Source organism: Adiantum capillus-veneris, chromosome 20 (genome assembly GCF_014529385.1).
Source record: "Adiantum capillus-veneris isolate H3 chromosome 20, ASM1452938v2, whole genome shotgun sequence".
Lineage (NCBI taxonomy): Eukaryota > Viridiplantae > Streptophyta > Polypodiopsida > Polypodiales > Pteridaceae > Adiantum > Adiantum capillus-veneris.
Window position 1 is genome coordinate 16,854,978 of NC_140950.1, and position 21,982 is coordinate 16,876,959.

General features: G+C 42.1%; 2 protein-coding genes and 1 pseudogene across 2 annotated transcripts; all 3 read right to left on the minus strand.

Moving 5' to 3' along the window:
- Positions 1 to 4,973: 4,973 nt before the first annotated feature.
- LOC147432166 (uncharacterized) lies at positions 4,974 to 19,861 on the minus strand. The gene is made up of 3 exons (XM_086491526.1): positions 19,317 to 19,861; positions 12,784 to 12,916; positions 4,974 to 5,285 (listed from the first exon to the last, which is right to left on the minus strand). Exons 1-3 carry the CDS (start codon positions 19,811 to 19,813, stop codon positions 5,100 to 5,102), a joined length of 816 nt encoding a protein of 271 aa, XP_086347652.1. The 5' UTR covers positions 19,814 to 19,861; the 3' UTR covers positions 4,974 to 5,099.
- On the minus strand, positions 6,537 to 6,818 carry LOC147432167 (uncharacterized). The gene has a single exon (XM_086493007.1). The coding sequence runs from the start codon at positions 6,816 to 6,818 to the stop codon at positions 6,537 to 6,539; it is 282 nt and encodes a 93-aa protein (XP_086349133.1).
- LOC147432168 (uncharacterized) lies at positions 17,598 to 18,260 on the minus strand (annotated as a pseudogene).
- Positions 19,862 to 21,982: the final 2,121 nt, after the last annotated feature.

A 21,982-nucleotide genomic window follows, 5' to 3' on the forward strand; every position in this document is an offset into this window, starting at 1 on the left:
GGGAACCCAAGGCGGCATGCACGAATCCGGCGTGACGAGAAAATTTGAGATGGCAAAAAGGGGGAGCGAACCCAAGGCAACATGCACGAATCTGAAGTGGCACGAGCAAAATTGAGGTGGCAAAAGCAAGAGGCAAAGGAAATTTACACTAAATTTCTTTAGGCTTTGTGTTAAACTTGGTTTTTCTTCTCGCTTTCAAGTTAGAATTTTGTTGCTAAATCTATGTTAGCTTCAAAAGAATACAATCCCGTCACATTAATATAAATTCTCTCACTCACAATTGTTAGTATAGCCAAAAAAAAAAAGAGAATTTATCGCTAAATCTCAAAATTTATAGGTAAACCTAAGTTTACTTTGAGCATTTGCACACAATACAATGTTTTTTTCAAAAAAGTTTAAAAACCGACTTACTTAAAAATTAAAGGCAATTTTTCTATGTTTCATCAATTATTTTTACCTAAAATTTGTAGGTTTTCTCATCTTCAAAACGAGAATTTAGAGGTGGATTTCAAATTTTCATATGTGAGAATACACAAAACTTGTGTTTTTCTTTCAAGCAATCTGATAGCCACTCATATACACAATGCTTCTGCTGAGACACTTGGTAAACATGCATATGAAAATTTTTAGACGCAATTTACTTCTACTATATGAGCATTGGAAGCTTTGTATTTGAAAACAAATCCGAGGTTTAACGTTGAACACAAGCAAAACCAAGGCAACCCAAGGCGGCGTGACCGAATCCAAAGCAGCACGAGGAATCCGAGGTGGGAGGGCAGATTTAGATGTGAATCTCAAAATTTATATGTGGAATTCTGGTAAAATCCGGGTTTCTTCTCACCTTCAATTAGCATTTAGAGATAGATCTCAAAATGTGTACGTAGGATTACACTAATTCTAAATTTTCTTTGAGCAATCACATACAACTTCTATACTATATATAGTGGAGCTTAAAATTTTTGAGGAAGGCCCAGAGCATCCACATAAACTATTAGGTGACCTTATTTTGCTTTCATTTCTATAACATTTGAAGGTGCCAATGGTGGATAAGTGTACACGAACAAATAGAGTACACGTACTAACCTACTTATGCATCGTTATGATCTGATGAACACTATTACCATACTTGTGCACAAAACATAGATAGAGATGCAAGCAAGTGTGGCATCTGTAGAGAAACATAGATGGAAGGGCCAATCACATTCTTGATATTAAAAGAAAGTCAACTCATCTCTTTGAAACTCGAAGCTCTCTTGCTACATTGGAAACTATGAGCCCTAATAATTTTTTCACAACTCCACTCTTACACATGAAAAGTTTTATGATTACACGTTGTACCAGTTATGGGAACTCATATTGAAAAACTTGCTTACTTACTCAGTTTTGTACTTTTGCATTTGGTAGCACTTCTATCAACCCTAGGTAGACCAAGGGAAAAACGTCCTTCCTACTATATAGTAGGTTATGATGTGCACTATTGCCATGCATTGCTCTCACAAGAAAGAAGCAAGGATAGAAGCAAGAAAGAGAGTGGAGTCAAAACATTAAATCCAATTGTGTTCCCGTTGTTGAAACCAATTCTATTGAACCCACTCCACTGTTGAAACCAATTTTGTTTCCATTGTTGAAACCAATTCTATAGAATCCAATCCATTTTCAAACAAAGTTTTATGATCACATTGAATTCTCTTAGCTTTCAAACATTTCACACCATGCTAACTTATCTAAGCTATATAATCAAGCTTCGTAGCATTGCTAGACCCAAACACACAAAAAGGAGGACTCTCTCTCTCTCTCTCTCTCTCTCTCTCTCTCCAACCTAATAGAAGTTTATTGAACAAGGGCTAACAACTCACAAAAAATAATTTCTTTGAGCCTAGCTCCCAAGCTTGGTATTAAAAAATGATTTGCAGCTACTTGCATATATTCGTATTTGTTAGAATTTGTCAAGAGGTTGTGTCATGCATCACTTTTACAAATACAACAGACTATACATGTAGAAAGAGAGTATTGATGGTGTTCCACTAGGAGGAAAAGATAGCCCTATGAGAATAGTGGCCATGTTTCTTTGGTCGCAGCAACACGCGGGTCACATACTAGTACACACAAGGTTCTCTACCAAAATCCTAAGAGTGGCAAATCATAGTATGCTACCCAAGCTAGGTATGTCTAATCCATTCTACATTTTGAAAAAAAAAGATGGAAAATATCCTCACTTGATCATATTTTCCTATACAGTAGAGGGCCGATATGAGAAGTATGTTATGAGTCTAGAAGGGATGCTTTCGAAGGATCTAAATGATGTTGATATCCTTGAGGATTAGTGATTGAATGTTTTCAAGAAAATGCCCCAAAAGAATGAAAATATCTAACTTAATCATGTGCAACCTTAACTAGCCGAGGACTGTAGATTATTAATCCACAAAGTTTATCTAACCGCCCCCCCAACAACAACACACATCTTGTGGTAAAAGCACAAGTAAGTTTTCACAGTGCGATGCCTATGAGATGAGACCATAAGGTTGCATGGGCACGCTTTGGGAAAAATGTGTTGATTTTGTATAAGAGAAAGCCTGATGGATTGGAGCGGAAATTAAAAACTTGGAGGAGGTTAAACAATGCCATAGCTGGAGTTCTCTCCTTTTTAAAAAAGAAGCGTTGCATAATGCAAAACTTCATCAACATAAGCACAAAAATAGAGCTTTCATCAACATATGCACAATAGCTTGATGACTTAGAGGCAATACTTCAAAGAATGCCTATAAGAAAAACACTTGCATCGAGCAGGTTGATAAAGCTATGGGGCTACTATCTAGCAAAAGAAGGAAAAAAATTTATGAGGTATGAGGTTCTGATTCTGTAGCCAAGAGAATCAAGGCCGACGTTGACTCAAGTCCAACTTCAAGAAATACAGTAGAAAAATCCATCAATGATGAAGACCATGCATGCCACAATGACTTAAGAGTTGGTGAAAACATACGGAGGCTTGGATAAGAGATTGATTTAACATCAAGGCGAGTGCAAGATCTGGCGTACCCACTTTACGCAATTGGGAGCCTAGCATGACATCAGGGCCCCAAATAACTTGCCGAGTAATGAGCATCCCTGAAGCTCTATATTTCAACTTGTGTCCACCTCCATAGCTCAAAGGATTATTTGGCAAGGGAAAATCTTCCCTTCATGTGTAATTTGATGGGTTACATGGAGTCCATTGTCTCTCACTAAGTTTCATGGTGAATTTTTCCTCACGCATGCGCGGACCGGACATGCCACCGTAACTGGACGAGCTATGTGGAGGTCCATCATGTGACTCAATGAGTCACAACGTGGACATTGTAACTCACTACATGCCAAGTAACTGGCCAAGTTTCTTGGTCATCCTCCATATAACTCGACAAGCTACACCGTTATCCAAGGTGGAGGACGAGGTGTAACACTTTGGTAACTCGAGAGTTACATGCATCACTTACATGTGTCATGCTTAGACAAAGCATCCACATAACTCGACAAGTTACGTGGATGGGTGCACACCATCGCTTCTGACCAATGAAATGAAAATCTCTCTCTCTCTCTCTCTCTCTCTCTCTCTCTCTCTCTCTCTCACACACACACACACACACACACACACACACACACACACACATCGCGATGCAGTGATCGCCCCATACGCCCAATTTTGTCACACTGCCGACACGGTGCAACCACAAAATATCTCCTTCTCTGTTTAGCCTCGGTCTCTCACATGGCACCTCCCCTTTGCTTGCACACAGCGGGCCCCCTTGTCCATTATACGCCTTTCTGACCCCCCACAGCAGCTCCTCCCCCATGCTTGTCTTGTCTACTCTAAATGAGCCAGAGAAGATGCGAAATGAAGCAGGCATGGAATGCAGTGGCTCACACGATGCATGACAGGAAGAGTGAGGTAGAGAACCAGAGAAATTTGCGATCTCCATGTGCCACTGCACAGGAAAATACGTCCCGAAGTCCTACATGGCCTTTGCCCTCCTGCCTCATAATGCTGATGCTTTGCATCAAAGAGGACCTGCATGTGCCCGCCATCACCCTATCACCATCCGACACCCGCCCAATCCCCACTCAACAACAATTGATTGTCTCTCTTCCTCTCTGAGCGCCCGCATTTACGACTACCAACAGAATCTCTACTCGCAACCCTGCTCGATTCTCGTTGCACAGGAGCATTTCACCAGCGCGCTGCAGTCATTGTAGTTTCATGAGGGCACACACACTACTTCACTCGCTCTGCTTCTCCTCGCATTTTGCCATTCCGTTTGGGGCCCTACCCTGCCGCATTGTCCACGCACTAAGCGCCTAAGTAAACACCGCACAGCGAGGCCATCGCGACCAAAACACGGGAAAATCTCTCTCTCTCTCTCTCTCTCTCTCTCTCTCTCTCTCTCTCTCCCTCCTTCCCTCCTTGGCTATTCCATCACGTAGGCAAAAAAATATATTTCCCTCTGCGGGCTCCTGTTGACACATGGCACTCTCTCTCTCTCTCTCTCTCTCTCTCTCTCTCCAAACCTCAACTAGCATCCACTTGGATTCTCCTTAACAATAAGCTCACTTTCGAAAATTGGGTACCCCCCTCCCTTTTGCCCCCTCAAACCATACAAAGCATAAAGCGAGATTTCATCTAATGAGCCTCATTTTGAAAATTGAGGGGACCTACTTTGCAAATGTCCATATAGCCTTGCCTTGAGGACCTAGTATTTAGTAGACATAAGAGTGCACACTTTCTATAATGACAAGATCTCCCAGGAGCCTTCTTTGTTGATTGCTCACATTCAACTTATTAATTACATGTACAAATTTTCACCTCTGAAGAGGTAATTGCTAAAATTGTGCACTTTACTATATTTTTGATATTTCTGACTTCAACATTAAGCACTTTAAGATAAAGAAAGAAAAGGATAAATGAGAAACAATAATTGGAGTTGAGTACAATATGAGGAGGACCCCAAACCTTCGTACTGGTACATTCAAGCTTGAGCGCTCAATTGCATTGAATAAAGAATAAGGTACCATAAGTCTTTTCATATCTCTAGAGTGGACTTCTCATTTTAAATTTTAAGTAAACAAACCTAGGTTTTTCTCTTATACAAGGAAATACTTGAGAGGATTAAGTTGCCAAAAGTAAAGGCAATTGCAATTAAGAGCATTGATACCCCTCCAGAACCATTTCCACAAATCCTTGTATCTGAGCAACCGAGTGCCGTAAGATCAGATGCACCCGCACTTCCTGCTGTTAGGAAAAGGCATACAAAAACCTGAAAACCAAAAATATATGGTTAGCTTTCTACCATAACATAAAAGTGTATGCTCACAAAACCTTACTTTGTCACATGGAAAAACTTTAAAGTGACCAACGGTCTACCTCCATGCTATGCGACTTAAGGAGTAATAACCATTGAAAGAAACAATCTATTTAGTAATGGATATATTGCTATTGTTCAAAATAATCTATTTATTAGTAGAAAAGAAAACTTATTCTCACATTCTCAATAGTTAATTAAATTCACATTTCCAAATTTTTTAATATTTTAATCATTTGTTTCTAATTATGTTCCTATTTATGCTCAATAGTATGGCTCTTCTACTGCAATTGAATTCCACCGCACATACAAGCCTTTATCATTAGAGACAAAAAGAATGAAAAATCATCATAAGAACATAATGAAAGTAAACTTTTATCTTTAGAGATGAAATCGATGAAAAATCATCACAAGAACATAATGACAGCTATGCCGCCTCTAGAAGAGAAAAAACTCTCCCCCCCCCCCCCCCCATCTTTCACTTCCTTCTCTTTTTACTTTTTTTACAAAAGCAAGGCATCTTTCTTGATTCCCCTAATGAGACACTTTGGCACACCCACCCACTCGGTCTACATACACTTTTTAGAATCTATGGAGATGCCCTTCGCGTCCCAACCTTTCTAAAAAAAAAAAACATCAAGCAAGTGTCCTCCCCCTTTCCCGCCACCCAATGCGCTTGTTGCCCTCTCTCCATCCTCATCATGCATTCGCGCTCAGACAGAGTTGCCCTATCTGTATGTGCCCTCCCTCACGATGTCGAAACAATAGTAGTTGCGTACGACCTTCCCCTAGTGCATTGTATAGCAAAGAGATAAAATCTCTCTCTCTCTCTCTCTCTCTCTCTCTCTCTCTCTCTCTCTCTCTTCTTCGACCTGTGAGGTCCACGTGCAAGGGGATGCCAGCCCTGTCAGGCCAAGGGCCAGGATGAACATGCGGTCAAGGGGCGCTATATTTAGGGGCTAGGAGTCTATATGTGGCATGGTTGGGTGGAGAGTTGCATGGTCCAGTCTCCCGCGGTCTTACATTGGTATCAGAGCAAGGTGGAGAGAAAGGGGGGAGGTGGAGCCATGGCGGAGGAGAAGGCATGGAGCTCGGTCTCTCTCAAGCGTGGATCTCCCTCTCTTTAGTAATCTCTCTCTCTCTGGGGCGTTCATGGAGAACCGGGGAGAGCAAACCCTCGCACGTAGGGAAGGAAGGGCGTGGTCCTCATCCTTGTGCATGTTCATGCAAGACTTGTAGAGCAGCCGACATGGCGTGGGCATGGCCCTTGGGTAAACAGTGGAGATCGTCAGGCCGGAGTCGGGGAAGGCCGTGTGCAAGGCCGCTAGTGCCGAGGAGGCGGGCAAGGTCAAGGTGCACAGAAAGGGATGGGGCCGGGCTCGTTGGGGTCGCGAGGCTATAGGCAGCGTTTGTCGACACAGGGCCAAGCCCCGGTTCACAACAGACGGCACTTTGGGTCCCTCGCGCGGAACTGCTGCAGCCCGCCATCGCTGCACAGGGAATTTTTTTTTGTTTTTATGTTGCTGTTCACAACTGGCCGCCCAAGCGGTCGCCCTAAGGCCACCCTAAGGGGTTTGTCCCACCGTAGGCAGGAATCCACTGTCGCCCGAAGAAAAAGGGCCCTCATGACTATTGCAAAACCGGAGGACTAGAGGCAAGCATCCAAAGACTCGCAGGAGCTGGGAACGGGGCCGGGAGGCGTCGTAGCCTCTTCGAGCGGATTGTTTGCCTTGCGGGACGACCTCACATGCCGAGATGACATGCTTGATTGCGGGAGGAAAACCGAAGTTGAGGGACTGGAAGCCAAGTGGCAGTCATGCAAGGGCAACACGGTCGCCCAACTCAAAAGCAATACCGTCGCCGAATCATGCCATGACAAGGAAGGTCATTCGGGTTGCAGATTTTCAGAAGGCAGACTGGCAGCAGCTTGAGTAAAGCACTGGCCATGTGGCCAATCCGACTTAAAAGGGTAAGCACGATCGCCATCATTGTGGCATTCAAGGACAGGCAAGTCAATATCATGCACGGCAAGGTCGTGTTTTCTAGGAGTTTCTCTGGGTTTTTCGAGTTGCCGAAGCATCAATGATGATGCAGCTCCTGCGTTCACGAAGCTGTGACGATGACGACATGAATAATATTCGTCGCTACACTTCTAAGACAAGGTATGACGATTTGTTGCACTTTTCTTGTTTGATTCATTCTCAGTGTGCAGCTGTTACATGTATGCTGGAGCACGGCTCACTTGGTCTTCAACATGTTGTTCTGATCATTGAGCAAGGCTCATTACGTACATACACCACTGTGGTGTTGCTTACACCACTCCAGAGTTAACCCTTGCGACTTTTTATCATGCATGGCATGTATCTACTTACAAGGACAATGTCCGAAGCCAGGCTTTCATTTTTGTCTTGCTAACATTTGGAGTATGCTCGGAGCATATTCATTGGGAAAATTTTTGCAACTGTATGGTATGACCATTTCTAGTTACAGTACGGTAAGTGTAGGCAAGGCCTATAGTTTGTCATGCAAATCTCTTCGATAGACGGTACAATTTGACAAGGTCCATTATCTGTGCATGCTCGACACAGTTGAATCTATTCGCTATGACATCTGTTGTCAATAGCATTTATTGGCAATGAGGCTAGACATAATTATCTGAGGCATGGTTTCTCCTGCGTACCTTGATAGATCACGCTCGTCAAAGGTTACATTTTCTTTCAAAGGCAAGGCCTATTACTGGACTTGTTGAAGGCAGCAAGTTGCTCGGCATGGCCGACTCCTTGGAACTGTTTCTACAAGCCAACATAGGATGTCATGATATTTGCAGCCACATCCGATTGGCTGTCAACACACACATATTTATGTGAAGCAAGGCTTCAATTTAAGAATCTTGCAGGTGGGGTATGCTATGAGCACACGCCCTAGGCAAATTTGTACATATGACGGCCGGATATTTCAGAGCATGTATATGATATATATGCCAACTCTCTCTTGCCCAACATAGAGGGTTCTGACCTACATTTGAGCGAGTTTTCTTCCACAAAATCTCGGGACCACTGGTTATAGCAACAACAACCAGGTTAGCCAAGTTTAAGTTTTTCTTGTTTTTTCCATGTTTACACTTTCCTTCGCAATTAGTGTCATTGTGAAAAGCAAAGTGCTTTGGCACTTTTACATGAAGCGAGGCTTCTCCCTTTTGTTGCGTTACTGCCCATTGACCTAGAATCACAGGCATTGGCACACAAGTTTGGGGAACTGGTATGACCAGCAGTTTGCTCCCATTTTAGGTGTGGTGATATTCCGTTATGATGTACCACTACCAATCCCGAGATCAAGATGTGGTTGTGTTTCTTAAGGAAAGTTCCTCAGCCCAGCATGTCTCTAGTTCTCTCTCTCTTTAAGAGAAACATGAAAATCTTCCGAGAAGCTTTTGATATGTGTTTTGCTCGTGAGTCAGCCTAAGCCAAGGTGCTTCAACTCTCAGCTATAAATCGAGTAAGACGCCATCCAACTTAGTTTTCATCGGTTTGTCGATTGAACACTAACTGACATAAGGGCTATGAGCCACACAAGCTAAGAGCCATTGTCAGACCTAGGGTAAGATCCCAATGCTCACATTCTTTGGGTGCTTGTTTTCAAGAGTGAACAGATCTACCTAGGGAAGTATACATCGACATTAATGGACAAGCAAAGGTCTTGTCATTCAGGATGTTTACAGTGTCATTTTTGCACTACATGATTTCAGTGCGACACTCAAGTTGAGTTTTTGATAAATCTTCAACTCATAGCAGCTGATCTATACAAGGAAGTATAGATGCAACAATCAGTTGTGACAGCATGGCTGTCCACCAGAGCTAGGCAGTCCACTTGTGTGGATTCCATGTTCTCTCTATAGCACTACGGAGTGTCTATGGACATTGTTTTTGGGTACGACCCGGCGGGTGACTGCTACATCACCCCATAGGCATTGAGGATCACAGTTTGATCTCTCCTAGTTAGCCTTTCAAGGAACGAATTTCGCAATCTACCACGCGGTAGTGGACAAATTCAACTTTTGGTTGATTCCAATCAATATGTATACGGTTGACTATGTTGATAACCGTTACCTGCTAGTTGAGCAATTTCTACACAGGGTCTTACCAAGTGGTTTGACAACGTAGATTCTATATGGTTGACTATGTTGATAACCGTTACCTGCTAGTTGTGTAGTTTCTACAGAGGGTATTACCAAGGGGTTTGACTACGTAGATGTTAACCAAAGGGGTTGGATTGCGAGGGCAACACCCATGGTTTCCAGTGCAATACTGTTTGTTTTTTTCAGGTAGGAGATGTGCTCCTCTCCGTTTGAATACGGGTAAGTGAACATTCCGTTCAAGTCTCCAGGTACGCATCTATTGATTTGGTGTTATTCCTTTTTCAGTATGCTTTACTTGGTTTTTCAAGACGTATAAGTACGCTTGAATGTTACAGAGCCATGCCAAGGGCATGTCGGCACAAAGTATTTTGGGCCAAGTGTCCAATCTACCTTTTTGCCTTCTGCTGTTACAAACCTACTTGTAGGGTTCGATTTGGCACATGTTGTCACATGGGATACAACATGGTCTAGGAACTCAAGGAGTTTGGTTTAGCCAGTGTGGAGCATGATAATGAGGGTCCCTCTCACTCGCGTCGCAGAGTGTTCGTAGTTACCTCCACACACAAGTACAGCTCGTACTTGATGGATGTCACTTTTCCTGGCATCCTTACTTGAGACATATTCCACATGTGGAGAATATGAGTCTCTGGGACTGACACTGGCGCCCAATTCGAAATGATGTGTCGCGACGAAGTCCCTAGGTGCTGGTCGCATCCGTTCATTAGACCAATTGACGCACACAATATCAGGAACAATTTCAGTGGCCAAAAATTGTCGGGTACTAAGTACAGACTTGTTGTGATTACAAGTGCTGTGAAACCACCTTAACGGAAGGTCGTTTCTACATATAGCAAAGTATGCTACATTCATGAGAATGTCTCATGGTTGGTTCCTAGGTGTGACCGGGTTGTCACATTCTATTATGGTCCAACTTTTGCTGCAAAGTATGCTACGTTCATGAGAAGGTCTCATGGTTGGTTCCTAAGTGTGACCGGGTTGTCACATTCTATTATGGTCCAACTTTGTTGCAAGATTTTTACATAAGTATCGTGGAAAGTCTCGTCATGGAATTGCGGTTTGGATATGTTTGTGTTAAATGCATGCACACTAGGTGTTATGGGCCCTAGTGTTTAACACAAATTTATTTGGAGCAGCATGCAAATCCATGGACTTTATTCTTTCTGCACCCTTTTTCATTGCTAGTACAATCTCTCTTGCAGATTTCGTATGAGTTTACACCCTGCCATACAAGGTGATGGCTGAGTATGGATGTTAGTGATTGGTTGCTGGAACCTCCAATCTACCTTCAACCTAGTTGGTTGTCTCCATTCCATATCGAGTATATGGCTGGATACTCAATGGTTGAGTCATAGTTTGTTGTCAGTCGTGGAAGACTGTCTCTAAGTGGTTGGGGAAAGTACCTCACTCTTATTGCTGTTATTCATCCCACGTTGGATGGGTAGCTTACAAGTATTCTATTTAGTACTAAAGGATATGCTAAGCGCATACGTTAGTAAACCGTGCTAAAGGATCTGCTAAGAGCATACGTTAGCACAATGCATTCTGAATAGGTGATTCTCTCCTTATTCTAGAATTTGCTTCGTTTAGGTTTTCAACTTTGAACACCTGTTGTGGTGGGGTTGGATACCGACAGTTTCATAAGTCAAGGACTTAGTAGGTGTGCTGACAGAGTATGTTGGCATGTAGCCTTTGTTAGGGGTGAACATGTGGTTCTGTGTGTTCCAAAAGGTTCAAAAGTCTGACATGAGGACACTCCCTATTCTATCTTTCAGTAGCTATGAGCTTTTCAAGATACTCACATGAGTTATCATGAGTTACCATTTAGATACGGGTGGTTGCAAAAGGACAACAATGTTGAAAATCAAGATGTTGCTCTTGGTTTCATTGAACCTCCTCACTGCACCAGGTATCGGTCATATGGACAATTGGCCCGTGTAGAGGATGCCAATAAGGAAAACATCAGTGTTCTTACGAAGATACTACCACTTGTGTTTTCGAGGACGAAAACGCTTCTCCAAGGGGGGAGTAATGTCAGGCCAAGGGCAGGGCCAAGGGCCAGGATGGACATGCGATCAAGGGGCGCTATATTTAGGGGCTAGGAGTCTATATATGGCACGGTTGGGTGGAGAGTTGCATGGTCCAATCCCCCGCGGTCTTACAAGCCCCACCTCCGAAGCCTTGCGTGCACACCATCGCTCCCGTGCCACCATCACCCTTGCTTGGACCTCCACTGTTGGATCGCAATGGATCTCTCTCTCTCTCTCTCTCTCTCTCTCTCTCTCTCACACACACACACACACACACACACACACACACACACACACACACACACACACACATTGTCATTCTCATTTCGCAAATGCCGTGACAGTTCAAAGTAAGAGAAAACTTCAACCTTGCTTCTCTGTCAAGGTCAAGGTTGCTAGCTAGAGGTGAGAAAAGAAAGACAACATGAGACTGACGAGGTGAATCAGAGTAAAATCATGACCCTAGTATGACCATTGATGTAGGTTAAACAACCGCCTCCCCCCTCCTCGATTTGGCACACCACATTGAAGGAAGCTGCCCCTCACTTGCCTCCTCTCCGCTCGCCCTATGCGCAGAACTTGCTCATACGAGGCATGATAGACACAACACATTGATGCACGCATTCCTTTGCGTCTCTGGACGAGAGAGAGAGAGAGAGAGATGCGCCAACTTGCAAATTTGCACAGCCTAACAACCACGTGGAACCTCTACCGGTTGGCTCGCTCACCTAACACCACCCGTTGCCCACCCTTTGTCTAATACTTTTTTTTCATTTTCATTTGAAGCAAATGCACAAAACCCCCTTTCTCTTGCAAGCGCTTCCCTTTCTTTTTCGTTTCCTAAAAGCATCCACCAAGATTCCTTCTCTTAAGTAGTTAAATGAAATTAACGTTTGCACCTTTTAAGTTAAAGAGAACTTTCATTCCAACTCAAACTCCCTTTTCCTTTGCATAAGGGATCTCTTTAGATTCCATCTAATTCAAACGTTGGCACTACTTACGGAAAGTGAACTCCTCAATTCTTCTCAATGGAAACACCATTTGGAAAAATATCAAAAGAAATTCTCTTTTGGTATACAATGGATAAATGCAATCACAGAGTATGCAATTTCGATGTGAGGAAGCTCATAATATTATTCATACATGTACCTAAATGTCAAAAAAAGATAATGGGCAACTCGTCTTAAATCAAACAAAATAGCTCAATGCATTGCATTTTTGAATCATAAAGAGTAGGAGAAAAGGAGAATAATGGTCAAGAATCTCAAACCTGATCACCAATGTAAAAGATAAGGTGACTAGCATCACCAAGGATCAACTTCCCACTAAAGAATCCTATGCTTGCAACAACTGACCCAAATCCTGAGTACAAAATCCCGAGTGCTGCAATTGCTACTTGATACCTAACGAGAGAAATTAAAGATTGAGTTCGGGTTTCTTGAACTTAAGTAAAGACGTAACCAAATGAAAACCATTTAAATCATAATGCACTTAAAGACACAACCAAATAGGAACCCCATTTAAATTATAACGCATACCACAATGTACCTATCAATTCCTATTACAAGTCATAATTCACATTTGGTTGGCTTTGCAAGGTTTCTTATATAGCTTATAGGTGGGTAATCAGTACCTTTGATTATATGGATTTAGGCTTAAGTGCAAAATACAAACTATGTCCTATCAATATTCTTTGTGTACGAGTCCAAATTGAGAAAGTTTTAGAGCTACAACACTAGGAACAAGTTCGTTGCCTCAAGACCTCCACAAAATGGTTCATGCTCGGGAAGCTATATCATGTGCGTTTAGGATGTCTTTAAAAAATCCCTTCTCTTTTAAAAACTATATTTTTTTTTCTAGCTTTGTAAAATTAGTAACTTTGTAAAGGTTTCTTTTTGTAAGTCTAAAGAGATTATAATACCCTTGTGTTGCTCTCACGTGGTAATCACATATTTTATAGGTGAACCCCTTGTTTGTCGGGTTCAAGTACCCTACAAATAATTTCAAGGAGAAGGCCGGGAATTTTTGTGCAAAAGTTCTATGTGCTTCGAAGTTCCAATTCCAGCACCTGATAAATCAGTGGGCAATGAGTCTACTCTAAGGTTTGAGCATGTAAGTAGAATAATGTTGTTTGTCTACTCTGAGGTTTGAACACACATACTTGTACCTGGATGAATCCTCAAATACACCCAAAACCACCTTTAATGGAAAGTGCAAGTTAGAGAGTCATGGTAGCCACCCATAAGACAATATACCCATTAGCTCCATCATGCATAGCATTGACTAAATACTACAACATCCCCACTAGAACCGTCATTGCCCAATAGTGTGTGTAGTAGTAGGCACTGATAAATGCTCATTAACACACACACACACACACATGACAAGCAAATATGACAAGCGTATGATGAGATCACACATACTTACCATACTTAGTCGTTTACAAGACGAACCAAAACATTATCTATGATTAACCTTGATAATAGCTAGAGTAATATGTGCAAGATATTTAAGCAATGGCTATATATCAAGTGTTTGAACTACAAACACTATACTTTACTAGTATGTGACCCGCGCGTTGTTGTGGCTAATAAGAAGCCAAGATAAGTCTGTGACACTTTCCTCCCTCGTCTTTCCCCAAGGTGGAAACATGTGCAAACATTCTCTATGCATCGATGAGGTAGTGCCTCTCTATGCATCGATGAGGTAGTGCCAAATATATTCTTGGATGCTTCATTATTAACTAAGATCATCCTCCAAGCTACGATAAGGCAACTATAATAACTAACTATCAATAGTGACATCTCATATAGAAAAATGGAGGAGATGGTATCTGAACCCTCTAAGAAGACAATCCAATGAAAATCCACCCAAATTAATGTGTTATCCTTATAACCTTTTTTTGAAACATAAAGTAATGGTTGGTTGCTTTAAGTTGCTATATTGTTCCATTGAGCTGGTTATTCTTTGATGTTCATTGGTTCGCAAATGACTTAGAGGTGATATATTTTTTGCTCATAGTGCATAATTTATGAGGATTTGTAGACTTGCATATCACATAATATTCCAATCATAATTTCTAAGATTTTGGTGTTCAATTAGCCAAGAAAGCTGATGCATGAGTTTATGTGTGTGTGTGTGTGTGTGTGTGTGTGTGAGAGAGAGAGAGAGAGAGAGAGAGAGAGAGAGAGAGAGAGAGAGTTTGCAAAGTATGCTCTTGATGGAAGTGCCTATCTTTCTGAGGCTACTATCATATTTAGCTTACCATGGGAAAAAAATTTAATCGTTTAAGAGATAATTTTCATTTGGTTTTTGGTTTTTTCAATTTGTCCATGTGGCTAGTTGTGCTTAGCCAATGACAATTAAGAAGCATAAGTGATAGCCTTGTGACATGTGTCCCCCTTTCCCCTTTTGTGAGAGCCTTAGGTATTTAAATAATTCAATTAATCTCTCATTGGACCCCTTAGTCTTCTGGACAATAGGAATCAAGCAAGCCATTGGGTTGTTGAATGCTCATTGGACCCCTTGGGAGACTGTCCAATAGTCTTCTACAGAGCTTAATTTCTATTGGTTCTTTTATCAAATGTTTTTAAATAAATTAAAGTAAATTTACTCTAGCCTAATTCTCATTGGTCCACCTCTATGGCCATCCAATAGGATTTGAATGCACCTTGGGGGCAACTGGGCTAGAGAGCTGACATGTGTCCACTATGTCCTTTGTGTAAAAGGAGCTTGCAAGAGTGTGTGTGTGTTTCTCTCTCATCCCCTACTAAAAGGGCTCGCCCCCTCAAGAATAGGGACGTGGAAAGAATTTTGAGTCTTCCCACAAGCATCCAATTTACCGTAAGCTTGACCATTGGACATAACCTTAGCATTTTGGAAGTCTTAATGGGCTGAACCTTAGGGTCCTTGAAGCCCATTGTTGCACATTGCTCTTTTGCAGATGGCCCCCCCTTTGGATTCCTATTGTGATCGGTCTACCAGCCTAACCAATATTCTAGCTTTTTCTTCCCTGGTACTTTCCCATATTAAATGATTAGTTTAACATGAAAAAATCATTTAGGAGAATTAGATATTAGTTATTATGACACTTAGAGTTGTTTTTAAATAGTACAAATTAGTCTCTTCTCATTGAGAGAGAGAGAGAGAGAGAGAGAGAGAGAGAGAGAGAGAGAGGTTTATTGAAAGTAGAGCGTATCTTCTTTTTCTTTTGTCTCTCCCTCTATGTATCTATATATGTGTGTGTGTGTAGTCGACCCATTGTTTCATCCCAAGGAAAATCCCCTTTATCATCTTTTACCAAAAATTGAGGATATTTTAACGTGGGCAATTATGAGAGTCAACCTCTCTCTGATCTCTTTGTCTCTCTTTCTCTCTACCCGTATCTTCCTTTCATCGATTAGAGCCTTTCCTCTCTCTCTCTCTCTCTCTCTCTCACACACACACACACACACACACACACACACACACAGAACCTCTCTCTACTCTCTTTTTCTCATTGATCAATGCCCTTTTAATCTCTCTCTCTCTCTCTCTCTCTCTCTCTCACACACACACACACACACACACACACACAGAACCTCTCTCTACTCTCTTTTTCTCATTGATCAATGCCCTTTTAATCTCTCTCTCTCTCTCTCTCTCTCTCTCTCTCTCTCTCTCTCTCTCTCACTCACACACACACACACACACACACACACATCCACACGCACGTATGCACGTGTTGAAATTGACATATCTACCATTCCAAAAGCTGAGTCACACAAGAAGATGTACTCCTGCTAAATCTAATAGTGGACTGTCCATGAAATTCCTCTGTGTGTGTGTGTGTGTGTGTGTGTGTGTGTGTGTGTGTGATGCCATACTTGAGTTGCATCGAGAGCTACCCAATGGATGGCCGAGCTTTGCCGTAAGCAGGCAAGCCCTCATCTCTTTATAAAAATATACTCAATGTTCGAGTTTTTATTAATGTCTCTGTCATGTGCATGCACATATATACATGCACTCACTATAGTAACTGGTAAATTGGGAGAGAAGGGACACGAACATAGGTGCCCAATGCTCAACAATTTTTCAAGCACTTTAAAAAAAAGTATAGAAGTGTCCCTTTATAGTTATTTTTAAAATTTTAAAAATACACTTGTTTGTTTTCAAAATACACTGATGTTGTTGTGACAAGCTGCGGTAAGTAAAAGTTTGTTATTATAGTACACCTATTGTGTTCTTGGTAGCCTCGAGGGGAGAGGACAAATGTATAATCTTTAGCACCTCAAGGCTTTGCTTAAGCTTGAGGCCGTTTTGTAATTTCTTTGAGATTTAAATACATTCACTTCCTATTGTGAGTTTGGCGAAAAAAAATTTATTTGAAAATACACTTGCATAAATTTTTAAAAGATATCAATATTGATATTAAAAAAAACCCTTGAAAAAACAAAGATAAATTTATCTTTAAAAAATAGATTTTCATTAAACAATAAAATATTCACAACAATTGTCATTTTTTTTGTTATATGTACTTAAACCGAACCATTTACTTTATGTAAAGAACCATTTACTTTATGTAAAGTAAAGTCTTTTGACTTTACATTTTTCAAAGTCTTTTTGTTATCTATACTTAAACAAAAGGTTCAGTTAGTTACTTTATGTAAAGCGGAAAGTGTTTGATTTTCAATTCCCAATAGTCTTTTCATTCCCAATAGTGAAGTAGTGAGTGACACATGGACCGTCTTTCCTCCCTTGAAAAATTTAAGTTGCTTCACATATAGTATAGATATAAATGTTTTCATATGGTATGTCATGGCGCGCATGTGACGTAAGGTTGACATGGGAAAAAACTATGGTCTGTGTAATTAATGAGGTCTCTCTCTCTCTCTCTCTCTCTCTCTCTCTCTCTTTTATGTGTGTGATTGAATGGTTATCCATTTCCATGTGGAGTATGATCAGCTCTTGAGTTCAAAACTCGTAAAGAGATCTTTCAGGTCTCATGGGATTCTTCTTACGACTTAAAATGTCTCTTCTGCTCTTTCTCTCTCCCCACATTAAAACTGCCAATTGGAAATTGAGAGATTAGATTAAAGCCTTCACTTACTTGGGGGAAGCAGTGGAAACAGAGAGAGCATAATAGTAAGTGAGAATGTCATTAAGGTCATCCACTTCGGAGATGAAACCAGGGAGCACATCAACTGTGACCACGACACACATCAACGTGAGCATGCGCAGGACAACCTCAGCCAGCAGCCATCCTTGGGACAGTCCGTCGGCCCAACACCCAATCGACCCACCCCCATCGGCATGCGCATCCTCGCTCACCCTCATTGGGCTCATCCTCCAGTGCCCTGCCCAATGTATGGTGGCGTATTTGTCGATGCTGCTGGTGGCACCGCCTTCGGAGACATTGCAGAATATTCGCCTCTTCCAGAACGTGGTGTAGAATTCCCCTGATACGGGCCGATCAGATTCAACAAACCACAGCGGCGGCTCGTCGAAATCGCTTGCCATGTAGGATGCTGGTGATGCAATTCGCATTGGCGGGCTATCGAAGTCGCTTGCCATGTAGGATGTTGGCAATGCAACTCGCATTGGCGGGCTGTGGAAGGTGGCCGACAATGGAGCCGGTGGAGCATCCAGCTTTACAGAGTTGAAGTCCTGGCCATGGTACCCTCGGGCAGCTTCATACATTTTGCTCGACTATCTCTCTCTCTCTCTCTCTCGTCTCATCTTGTTTCGAGCTCCTGAGTCCTGACAAGCCGCACAAGCCGGCATTGTTCTCTAAAGGGAAAATTACCAAAATACCCCTCTAATTTGAGAAAATTCCCAAAATACCTTTGTATCTATTTTGGTTGGATTGTTCAAGATTTCCTATTCTTCATTCGTTTTTGACAATTGAGATCCGTTTTTGAGTGCTCAGCATGTAATTTGTCATCAATTACCATCGCAAAAAAGGCAATTATGTCTAAAAATAATGAAGCAACTCATCTCCAAAGCCTAGGTAACCAACTCAAATTGTAGTTTTAGCATCTTGTACGATAGACAATCACTCTTCTTGCGAAGATCTACAAAAAAATTTATTTTTTTGAGAAATTTACTCTCACAACCAGGGGTATTTTGGGAATTTTTTAAAATTTGAAGGGCATTTTGGGAATTTTTGACAAAATATCGGGGGTATTTTGGGAATTTTTGAAATTTGAGGGGTATTTTGGGAATTTCCTCAAATTAGAGGGGTATTTTGGTAATTTTCCCTTCTCTAAAATTTCCTTTGTTTTAGGGCACATTGCTCCTTCCCAATTAATGCCAAAGGCATTGAGCGACGTTTTTTAGCTCGCTCGAAGTAAGAGGACGTCGAGAGTTCGATCCTTCTCTCTCTCTCTCTCTCTCTCTCTCTCTCTCTCTCTCTCTCTCTCTCTCTCTCGTGTTAGAGTTCAAAACTCGTCGGGTAGACCTTTAAGGGCTCTTGGGAATTGTTTCTTCAGATTACAGTTTCCACACTGCTATCGTGTGCTTGCCGTCCTTACAGTGCATTTTAGTACCGATTTAAAATTAAAAAGAAAAACAAAGAATCTATCCTGATTCCAAAGTTGTCTGTGTCATAATTCCATAATTTTCACTGCAGATGGTAGCACTTTATGTGATTATAATTGCACAAGCTAAAAAATTTCCACACTCATTCAAAAAAAGCTGAACTAGAAATTGGTGTCTCAATAACGCTCTCTCTTTGAGAAGCAGGTATTTTTTTGATTGAGTGGGGAAAAAGGTTTGTTTGTAATTAGCACATCTTTAAGTAGATGAAATTAGGGAAAGACTTACGTGGGAGAAGCGGTGGAGAAAAATGATAATGAAACGGCATTGACCTCATCAATTTTGGAGATGAAACCAGCGAGCAGACCAACAGCAACCACCGCACAAACCAAGGTGAGCACACGCAGGATCACATCACCCAGTAGCCATTCTTTCGACAGACCGGCCCAGGAACTAAAACCGTTCGACCCGCCCTTTAGAGGTACCGCAGAGGACGGCTGCATCGGCGATCCTGCTGGCGCCATCGGCGTTGTCGACATCGGTGAAGTGCGCACCGGGGGTGCGTTGAATTCCCCTGTTGCTGGCTGGGAATCGACATGCATTGGGCCCATCCGAACGGGCGCTTCGTCGAAATTGCTGGTCATATAAGATGCGGCCGGGGCCCCAACTCGCACCGGGGGCCTGTCGAAGGTGCTAGTCACAGGTGCAGCTCCACGGATGGGAGCGTCCAGCTTTACTGTGTTGAAGTCGTCGGCATGGTACCCTCGGTAAGGGCCTTCGTCCATTGCTCAAATCTCTCTCCCTCTGTGTGTGTGTGTGTGTGTCTTTCTATGGTGGCGTCAAGCACATATGCGCACATCTTGTTTGGAGCTGCTAAATAGCAGTGAAGGGGTGGGCGTTGACTTAAGTTTGAACTTTCCACGGGGTCTCCAGCTCAGCCCCACACTACTGAGAAAGAGAGAGAGACAGAGGGAAAGAGAGAGAGAGACTAGTCAAGGTCTTCCGACAATGGGTGTCCAAAGTTCGAGTCTTGGATCTTGATACACGATGTAATAAGAAAAAGATCTTGAATTGTTCTTGCTTATTTGATCTCCTTATTTATAGTAATAGTAATAATTATTTATAATAATTAAAAGGTGTTCCTAATGGCTTAAAAAAATTAAAAAGTGTTCCTAACTCAACGATTCCTTAAACTCTTTGGTGCTTGTTCGGCCACTTGAGGCCCCCCCCCCCCCCCCCCGCCCCCCCCAACTTGCCACCTTGCAAGTGCTCCTCCCCGTCGTCTTGCCATCTACCCTTGACCCCCTTCGTTGCCTCTCGATTGGTTGACGACCACCAGATGTCCCCTCCCCCCTCCTAGCTATGCCATGTGCATACCTGTTCTCCTTCATGTTCTACCTTAGATTAAGGCTATACTAGTACATAGCGTCTAAACTACTGCATGGATGCACATAGTGTAATCCCACCTTTTGCATAAGGCATTCGATGGCGATTCCGCCTGTGATGAAAAGAAAGAAATAAAATGTATCATTTCTAGCAAGATGCTCTTTCACGAGCGCTTCAATGATCGAGCGGCTTTTTTACAAGATTCGCTAGGCAGACTACCATTAGGTGCTGGGAAACGCCACGCACGCACACACAAGCCTCAAGAGATGGAAAAACGAGAGAGAAGTACGGTGGTGAGCGCATTTAGGGAAAGCAGATGGTAGTTGATGCCACTTATGCTGCTCTGGATGGTGACGCTCAAAAGTCCCAGCCTTCCATATTTAAATGGCTTTCCATTTCTCCCAAATAGCGGGGCCTACTAACAACCCTAGGATATGGCAACCATCTCAATTTGAGTTGAGTTAGAATCTGGAGTATTGCACAAACATTATTCCTTTTCTGAGATTGGGGAGACCTAATTTGGTAACTTTAAATTGTAATGAGAAGACCTTTTAAGCAGTTCTTATATTTTGAGCATGATGTATCATGTCCCTCACCTCTTGTGGGGGCCTCAAGATACTCAAGGTCTCACAACTTTGACAATGTAAGCCAACTACCAGCTTGTTGACTCGACTTGCAAGCCAGGACAAAATGTTGATCTTTCCTACGTATGACTTGCAATAACTTTGTTTTCCTCTATGAAACATGCTTAGACAAGTTATGCACTATAATAAAAGTTCATCATTTTTGAGCATTTTGTACAGGTTGATGTGCATTGCAGTCTTGCAGAGTCCCCCCAGTGGCGATGCTTCATTACCACTCTCAAAGTCCTTATAAGAAGATAGTGGCTACGAGACATTGCTAAACGAATTACAAGATAGCCACATCTAGAATCTTTCTTGACAAGAAAAACATAGAGATTATGGAGGATTGAAAAGTGTGACTGTTGTAAGAAGTTAATTTGATTGGCAACAATTGCTTTCCAGCCAAGTGCTTTAGGAAGAGGCTTTGTACTTGACATAAACATACAATTATTCCCCTCTGTAAATAAAAATGTGACAATTTTTAAATTTGTAATTACCTTTTGCTTGAACCCACGTGATAAGTACATCTATATTATCTATATCTATATTATATCTTAAAATGACAGGACTCTGATCCACCTGGCTACAAATGCTTGAAGCCATGGGATCTAAAAGTCCTGTACACTTTCTTGAGCGCACCCATGTGGCCCATGCCACTTACACATGGACAGCCAGGTCACCATGGATAGCCAGTTCTTGAATTGCGGGCATGTCTGGAGCTTCTTCCTCCTCTCAATTAATAAGCTCAAGCGCTTCCTTGAGCTATAGTGCCTTGAGTTGCAGGTTTGGCATTGCCTTCATGAGGTGCGAGGCTTCAACTGCAACAACTTTCTCCTCTCAGTTAAGTTCAAGCGCTTGCGGGGCTTGGCATAATTGGCTTCATGAGCTACGAGCTTCAACTTCCATATGCGAACCTGGGGCTGTACTTGTTATGCGGGCTGAACC

Excerpts from the sequence above, each read along its gene's own strand:
- LOC147432167 (XM_086493007.1), bottom strand. The coding sequence starts at position 6,818 with ATGGCGGGCTGCAGCAGTTCCGCGCGAGGGACCCAAAGTGCCGTCTGT.
- LOC147432166 (XM_086491526.1), bottom strand. The coding sequence starts at position 19,813 with ATGGACGAAGGCCCTTACCGAGGGTACCATGCCGACGACTTCAACACA. Across the intron at positions 12,917-19,316 it reads TTCTCCACCGCTTCTCCCAC|GTATCAAGTAGCAATTGCAG; the intron begins GTAAGTCTTTCC and ends TTCTCTCGTTAG. Across the intron at positions 5,286-12,783 it reads TCTTTTACATTGGTGATCAG|GTTTTTGTATGCCTTTTCCT; the intron begins GTTTGAGATTCT and ends TTTGGTTTTCAG.